The sequence below is a fragment of the Carassius gibelio genome, chromosome B19 (genome assembly GCF_023724105.1).
Source record: "Carassius gibelio isolate Cgi1373 ecotype wild population from Czech Republic chromosome B19, carGib1.2-hapl.c, whole genome shotgun sequence".
Lineage (NCBI taxonomy): Eukaryota > Metazoa > Chordata > Actinopteri > Cypriniformes > Cyprinidae > Carassius > Carassius gibelio.
Window position 1 is genome coordinate 11,143,794 of NC_068414.1, and position 8,595 is coordinate 11,152,388.

The following is an 8,595-nucleotide window of genomic DNA, read 5'->3' on the forward strand; positions in this document are numbered from 1 at the left end:
AATGCATACACCATGTCATTTTAAAGTCAGATATGAATTGAAACTCCTCTTGAAAATGCTTTTAAAGTTCACCATGAATACAGACAGTGCAGGTCTTAAATGAGGTTTTTAAAGGAGTTTTTCTTTTCTTTATCATGAGAGTCTGTTCTGTTCTGTACTGTGTGCTGTTGACCCAGCCCTCACTGATTGTACTGATGTTCTGTTGCTCTCATCAGATGTGTATTTCTTCCTTTATCTACATTTGGGTCGTGTGGGGGCAACTTCACTTCTCTTTGAGATTTTGTTGACCTTAATGAAATGAAATCTGAGGGGGATGTCAGCTTTTGAGAGGACGCCTGAAAGGTTTGCTGTCAGAGTGAGTGGCAGAAAGGTAAATAGACCGGGAAAAAGCTGAGAGAAAGAGCTGAAGTGACACAGTCTGCAGCGATTATAACCTTCAGTTCATTCACTGCGGGGATTGCTCCAGACATTATCATGACTATCTGCACGCCGAGATCCGTGCTGCTGCATTGATGTTACACTGACCCCAGCGATTGTCTGCGTGACCTTTGACCTCTGGGTATTGAGTATACTTTACAAAGACACCCACACAGCGGTGCAGGACAAGGAATACGATTTCTTTTTCAGTTCTCTTTAAAGCCAGATTAGTGCGCATTAGAGGAGCAAGCCACAATCAAATCTGCTGTCAGCACAGCAGCCGAATGAAGAGGTTTTTCACAGGCCTGTCAGAAACTGCAATGGTGCATTTTCTCAGCGTGTCAACACAACAGCATCGGCCCTAATCTTGGAAGTGTTTGTGCAATGCTCCCCCAAGTGGCTCAATATACATTTCCTCAGAAACATTCTAATAGAGGTCTAATAGAATCAAACTAAAAATAATAATAATAATAATAATACACCAGTAAATAAATAATTCAAATCTGTTGGAGCACATTTGTTACTAAATACTTGTCCTTATATGTTGAACTTGTACTTATCTATATAAGCTTGAAGAGTTTGACATGATTGGCCCCATAATGGTATCCAATTCTGAAACTACATTTGAATGCATTTTATTTTAACATTTAAAGAACAGTTCACCCGAAAATGAAAACTGTCATCATTTACTTTCCCTCATGTTGTACCAAATGTGTATGAGTTTCTTTCTTCTGATGAAAGAAACGAGATATTTTGAAGAATATGGGTTACTAGATGCTGGTAGCCATTGACCTCCAGATCATATTTTATTTCCAAAGATGGGGGAGACAAAAAAAAAAAAAAAAAAAGGATAAGGTAATTTAATTCCAGGAATGTCCAGATTCAAGTGAATCGGTGTAAGATGAGCTATGATTATTACCACCTGACCAAGATAAAGGTGTCAATTTGTAGAATTGCATTCACTTCCCACATCCCAAAACCTATGTTTTGAAGTCATAACTTCGCATACCCTTAAAGATGGTCACCTGACACATCAAAATCCACTTAACTCGCATAATGTTTTTTTAATTCCTCGATTTCTTAAATACACCATGGTTGAGCCGGGGGAAACACTTTGCAAACTGATTTACGCTGAGATACATACACGTTAAAACTGCGGTCCGTAACTTGTTCAAAACTTATACGCGAATACACCATAAATCATTTTCAAACCTTGTTTCTGGCTTATCGTTAATTGCTACGATAAATCTATATTAAGTGTTAATAATGGGACTATTTAAGACTGGTTCTGGCGGAACGGCTGCGGAGTAGCCCAGAACCTGCGTGATTCGTCAAACATAAACAGAGAAGTAGCTCCGGCTTCAATGTTCTTCCGCCAGACGCACGCAGTTCTGTCCATTAACCGCTAGAGCGCCAAAAGTTACGGACTTCAGCTTTAAAGTATTGGAGCAAGAACACACTCTCCACACCAGAGGGAGACACAATCCATGTTATACCTGCTCTTCTGTGACGGCTGACACTGGAATGGGTTTCGGATCCACAACTTCAGCTTATACTAGACTTAAATCAAGCTTCACTTTACCAAGTCAACATGAAAACAGACTTCTCAAAGATAGAATATGCAATACTTTAACTGTTAAGATAAATATATATATTTAAATAATGTAACACTTGAAAGCCAGAACTAGTTTAATTATTTTATTTGGTACAACCATTAAGTTGACAAGTTAACTGTCAAAGATAAACATGTATTGCTAGTTTCACATGTAAAGGCCTCCAATACACGGTCTAAACTTGTACAAAGAACGGTCATGTGCTTGAAGCAAAAACACACAAACAAGCTTTTAACCTCAAGAAAAGCAAAGAGCTGAAGAAATACAGCACACCAGCATGTTAACCATCATACACGGGTCCCTACAGGTGAAGACAGCAAATATCAGACAGTGTCGAAGCTGCGGTCTAAATAGCACACAGATAAGTGAAGGAGAGTTAATCAGTGTAAACCACTGCTGTATGTGAACCGAACACTACATGTGTTTGTATTTTGAACATGAACCCATGATGACTCCTCAGTTTAGTTTTTCCCCCCGGTCATGTGAACAAATCTTTGGATGCGTAAAAGCCCCACCAGGATCCCCTCTAACTGCAGGTCTTAGTTCTCCTCACAGCCGACCTCTTTGTTTTCTTTGTTTTTTCGCACCTCTTCCAGCTTCTTGTCCTAAAACGGAAGCAAAACAAATTGAAGGTTTTTATGGTGACCAAACCAAATCAGTGGAAACACACGGTCAACCTGTACCTTCTCTTTGAACTTCTCGTTCATGGCTGCCATGATGGCCGAACGCTTCTCTTTGTTGGCTTCCATCTTCTGGTTCAGTTTCTCTTCTGCCATCTTGCTGAAATTGTTGCTTTCTTCTAGAGCTTTCTGAAGCACCTCCTTCTCATGCTCACGCTTCTCTGCTAGGTGTTTCAGAACCTCGGCTTCATGAGACTAGAGAGGAGGGGAGGAAAGACAGCTTTTAGTGATCCATGACCTCTTGTATATCACTACAAGACCCTTTAGGAGTCAACTCTTTGACCCTGGAGAAAGTTGCATACATTTATTATTGACTAAGATGTTTTATACAGGCTTAAGTGTTAGCTAGCATGCCTTGAATGTTTGATAAGAGGTTTGTGAGAAGTATAGGTTTGCACCTTGCGTCTCTCTTCTGCAGCGTCTAGCTTCCTCTGGATCTCCTCCAAGGAAAGGTCCTTCTTCTTCAGAGGAGAGAGAGGGAACTCCACTTTGGCGTCTGGAGCAGGACTCCCAAGGATCACCTCAAAAGCTTGTCCTGAGGCACGCTTGTCCAGCTCCTTGACCTGAATATCTGGAAACAAGCTTTACTGGTTAACTGCAGGATTTAAAGGAACATCTCCGCCTCATCTGCTACAAATATCTGTATGAATACAGGTCTTACCACTTAAAGATGCCATTGTTGCAGAAGACTTGAGGGTCGACGTATGACTGAAAACCAAATCAGTGACACTGTTCAAAGAAACAAAAAAACAAGTTGTTTTTATATGTCCTTTTTATAATATAACATTACACAATCCTCATACTTCACACACTATTAGTCAGCTACATCGAAGAGAAAATATAGGCCTATGTCACACACACATATATACAGAGAGAGACAGACAACTTTAAACATTAGGTTTATTATTATTATTATTATTTATTTGCATTAAAAGGAAATAAATATTTTTCTCGATTGAGGCGGGTCCTGCTGATGTGCCCAACAGGAGGTCTAGTCACTTTTTCGAAAACTGGGTTCCCATTACCGTCAAACAATTAAATAAATTATAAAATGACGACATATCGCGAATCCAGCGTGTAAAGGTTTGCTACAGCTTCGCGGGAAAGAAAAAAAATGGCGCGTTTTCTTAAAAAAAAACATCATACAGCCCCCTCCCATAAACACTCCACCTGCACATCAGAAAACCACAGAGTTGGGGAGTGGAAAAAACACACTTTGTCGTTTTAAGTCTGCACTTTTTGTGTGTTCTTGCTGTAAAATGAGCAGCGATCCTGAAGTGCGTTTTGAGGTGAGACAAAGGCGCTTTTATTAGAGACAGGAGAGAACAGACCCCAAACAAAGACCCGCGTGCACTGCTCTGCCGTGCGCGCGCCACAGCTCCATCATAACTCCTGCACGCGACACAAACATTGTGCAATCTGGCTGCAAGTTACTCGAACCTGCAACGGTCTGGTGCAAAAACCATTGTGGCATGAAGTAACGTTACACGGAGAAGATAGCGTGACTCTTCAAGATTATTATCAGCTTATATCAACACATTGATTTAAAAGGGGTCCTAAATTAAGCCAAAAAGCGGGTCGGAGTAAAGCATGCAGGTGTTGGATAAACTTAAGGGATTAACAAAAAAAAAAAAAAAAAGAAAGAAAACGCACTGTGTAGACCATGGACAAACAAGCATGCCTCCTTTAACTCGTAATATATGACATGCATGCCACGGATATATACATCAACACCTCAAATAATCCTACTCGCGCAAGATGCATAGGACAAAGTTATACAGCCGTGTGCATTTTACCATAACAATGCAAGCACACTCACCTTCACACAAAAGGATCCAGGTTCGAATGATGACAAAAGCTCGCCTCGCGCCGTTTTCTCACTTCAACGCACGTCAAGTTCGCGCATAAAAGGATCGAATTTATGTCGTCACGAAGTGATCTTGACGCCCATTGGTTGCGCTCATTGGCTCCCGGATAATGTAGTTCTATTGAGAGGGTTACGTAAAAGCGTGATACTCACGAACTTGACTTGTAGTGAATAAAACACATGTGAATGGGTTTGTGTAAAAAGAAAGTCTGCACGTTTCTTCTTTTAATAGTATTAGAAATAGTAAGCTTACTTGTGATGGCTGCTTCTTACCAATGCATTTACAACAAATTAATTAATTAATTAATTAATTAATTAACTGTTGCTGCAAGTATTTCAAATAGTGGTCTGCTGTTGTGTCAGTGTCAGTCAGTAGGATCAGTATTACAGCAAAAAAAACAAACAAATGATGGTTGTTGTCACCCATGCATTCAGTACATGAATTAAATTTAAAAAGTCACAGCTAATTAAATAAACTGATTTGTGTTCTGGCAGTATTTCTTGTCATGTAACCTTTTTCTTGTTTCCTTTTTTTTTTTCTTTTTTTTATCCACATGTCATAAAACGTGACTGATTACCTCATCTCCACTTTGGATCTGCACAATGTTGCAGGGCAAAGGGAAGTGACTCATCATGTCAGCATGAAATAATTCCAGCACTGGGATTTAGAATAATACCTTTACCTGAGCATGCTTACATTTAGTCACATTTGCGTTCACTGATTTGAGTCTGGAACCTATAGATGAAAACATTAATGCTGTGTTGTTCTAATATGCCTGAAGTAATCTCAAACGAAACACAACTGGATTGTGATAGTGCATGCTGTGTTCTTTCGTCCTGTTATAAAATGGGCTGGAAACCTGAAAATAGCTCCTGGTTATTCTTAAACTCTTCACAGTCTCTGACAGCTGTTACATAGGAGTTTGGGGAAAGAAGGATGAAAGTACAATTTCTAGCTTTGTAAAACAAAGCTTTTAATGTTAGGCTAAATTTAGCATCTCCTCCTGTTCCCAGACACAGCACAGCGAAGTTCAGTATTGTGCTACTCATACTGTGAAGTAAAGTCTTTGGATTTTGTTCTCCATTCACGTCTGAAGCACAACGAATGTAGAACAAGTTATGCAATGAAGTTCAAGACTCAAAGCTAAACTAGAGGCATGAGCAAGTTAGCAAGTGGCAGTAATCAAGTCAAGTCATGTCTGCTTTGTTGTCAGTTCTTCCACATGTACAGTACACATCTACAGAGAATAGAAACTGCATTACTTTCAGAACCTTGGTGCATACATAACACTAACAGTAGAACATTAAATACAGATAATAATAAATAAATATAAAGTACAACTATACAAATTTACAAATAGGTCATGTAAAAAGAAAGATATGTAAAGCAGCACAAGGCCAAGATAGTGTGCAAACCAGAGAAGTTAACAGCAGATATAATGATTGTAGTGCAATCAGAATCAGTTTAAACATTCATGGACATATTATATTTATTTTTATTATTATTTTTCTGTCAGTCTGTGGCTGTCAACATCTATCAGTCCTGCTGCATTGTAATCGTCTGAGAAAAGCGGATCAGAATAATGTGTACTGTATGTGTGTCCAGGCACACTGGTGGAGGAACAGATGGTGTTGGGCAGCTCCATGCCAAAAAACCACAAGCCCTGTCTGTTTGGGGCAAAAACAGGCAGACATGGAGGGACGGGTGAATTTTGGTGACCTAAAACAGAGGATAAGTAGTCTATTCTACAATCAGTGTAAACAAACTGTACATGAAGTCAATCATAAAATGGATTTATTTTATGTAAACTCCATGGGACACTATCATATGTGTTATCAGATGAAGTTTGGGTCATGTTTTACAGTGGCATTGTCAGCCAGGTTGTTATAACTTTAGCAGTTGATATGATGAGGAAGGGTCTCCCACTGATTGATCAATACAAGAACTGTCGTAATCTTCGAAATCACCATCACTGAAAGTACAACATAAAACTGGTGAAGATGAGAGATGCGATTACCGAAGCTTGAGAGAAACTGTGTGAAATTAACATGCTGCAATATGAAATATGTAAATGACACTGAAGCCTGAAGGAAGGGAGGAAAACGGAAATGTTAATGTGTGTGTGTGTGTGTGTGTGTGTGTGTCCCAGTTTTTTTCATTACCACAGACCATTTCAGCTGTGTCCCACAGGGGCAGGGGGATTCTTGGGGCTCATTTTATAATACCTTCTATTGGCCTACATGGTGCTCACATTTTGCTAGACTGATATATATTTACACATTTTGCTATTACTGCAGGTATGCAGGTTAGAAACCACAGTGGTTGACAGCTGAGAATCATGAGCCCTATTAAGGTGTAGAAACCTCTTGCATTACGTTTTGACGGTTTGCCCAAATAAACTAATAAAGGTAATTTTTTTTATTTATTATTATTTCATTTAGTTTCTTTGTACACGTATGTACATTGCATGATTAGGCAAGTGGATATTCTGATCTTTTTATTTATTTTTTTACCAATACCAAACAACATCAATCTTAAACCAACCATTAATTTTGTATGCAACTATTTATAAGTCATATAAAATTGTCCATGAAGGCTGGAAGTGAAAAAAAAAAAAAAAATTAAATTCAGGTTTGATAAACTTTTCCTTTACAGACAATTTGAGCAAAAGAAAATAGATTTTACACAGACTGAAAAGTAAAAATTAATTAAATCCTCATTAGAAATAATTAAAAGTAATGCAATGCAAGAAATTAAAAAAAAAACAGTTAAAGTATTGAACATTGCACAGCTAAATGCTTTGGGTCATTGGGTCAAAAGTAAAGGACTCGAAACAAAACCCTGAGGAATACCCCTGGCACTCTATAAAGGCGACTGCCATTCACACCCATTGTGTTCTTTCAATTTGATTATTCCTGAACCAGCAGATGTTATTTGAATCTGGTTTTCAATATATCACGGTAAACCAAATCAAAGGCTTAGATTAGGGGTCTTCAAGCTCAGTCCTGTAGGGCCACTCTCCTGAAGACTTTATCTTCAACTTGTTTCAAAAAGCTGTCTGAAGGTTTCTATTATGCCTAGTAAGACCTCTGTTAGCTGGTTCAGGAGTGTTTAATTTGTGTTGGAGCTAAACTTTGCAGGAACGTGAACCTCCAGGAGCAGTATTGGACATCCCTGACTTAGATCAATAAAAAGATGACCTAAGAGCCTCAGGAAAAAGACCTTTTTTTCCCACTAAAGCTTGATGCAATAAAAGATTATGTTAAGTTAAAAATAAAGACAACTATCACTAAAAAGAGTTTCAAAACCCTTCAAATCAAAGTTTCGAAAATCAGTTTCCAATTATCCTTTTCTTTTTTCTTTTTTTGTTTTAAATAATTAATGAACTAAACCAAACTTTTAATAATTATGAATTAAATACATAAGTTCTGTCCTAATTAAAATACAGCTATCTTTTCAGTAAAGCAAATTAATATCAAAGTTGATGATTTTAATATATAAGTATTTATGTTATTAATGCTGTCTCCTGCAGAGCTACATATGTGGATGGGGAGGAGCACTGTTACTGTGTATCAATCAGTGTATGTTGCTAATAATGGTTCCCCTAGTGCTGGTTCACACGTATCAGTGAAGCTCATTGGCTTTCTTTTGCTATAGCAATTGCTCATCATCTCAGAGGAGCTCTCAAAGCAGTCGATTCAACACAGAATCATTGCTTTCTTCTGGGTCGTCGTACAGAGAGAATACGAATAAAGTTGTCTTGTTTGTTTCGGAAAGCAGAGCTTGACCTGTTTTATTATTATTTTTCTGGAAATGAACCAGACAGCTACATAATTCCTGTCTATATTTACAGTTGGGCTAACATATCACTTTGTGAAGGGAGGATGCTAGGATGTTTTATTTGTACAGTTTCAGATCCAAGTTACTGATGATATTAAATGCTACATAATCTTTTAATAAGAAAAAAAATGTTGCCGTGTTAAATAAATCTGTTTAAACAGTCTGGACTGTTTCTTT

At 38.2% G+C, this 8,595-nt stretch overlaps 1 protein-coding gene across 2 annotated transcripts; it reads right to left on the reverse strand.

Moving 5' to 3' along the window:
- Positions 1 to 2,101: 2,101 nt before the first annotated feature.
- On the reverse strand, positions 2,102 to 4,770 carry LOC127979305 (stathmin). Of its 2 annotated transcripts, none has more exons than XM_052584665.1 (5): positions 4,530 to 4,770; positions 3,372 to 3,439; positions 3,109 to 3,281; positions 2,714 to 2,905; positions 2,102 to 2,635 (listed from the first exon to the last, which is right to left on the reverse strand). In XM_052584665.1, the coding sequence occupies exons 2-5, from the start codon at positions 3,385 to 3,387 to the stop codon at positions 2,570 to 2,572; spliced, it is 447 nt and encodes a 148-aa protein (XP_052440625.1). In that variant the 5' UTR covers positions 3,388 to 3,439; positions 4,530 to 4,770; the 3' UTR covers positions 2,102 to 2,569. The 2 variants fall into 2 exon arrangements, with proteins under 2 accessions (XP_052440625.1, XP_052440626.1); XM_052584666.1 differs by having other exon boundaries at positions 3,372 to 3,418; positions 4,530 to 4,635.
- Positions 4,771 to 8,595: the final 3,825 nt, after the last annotated feature.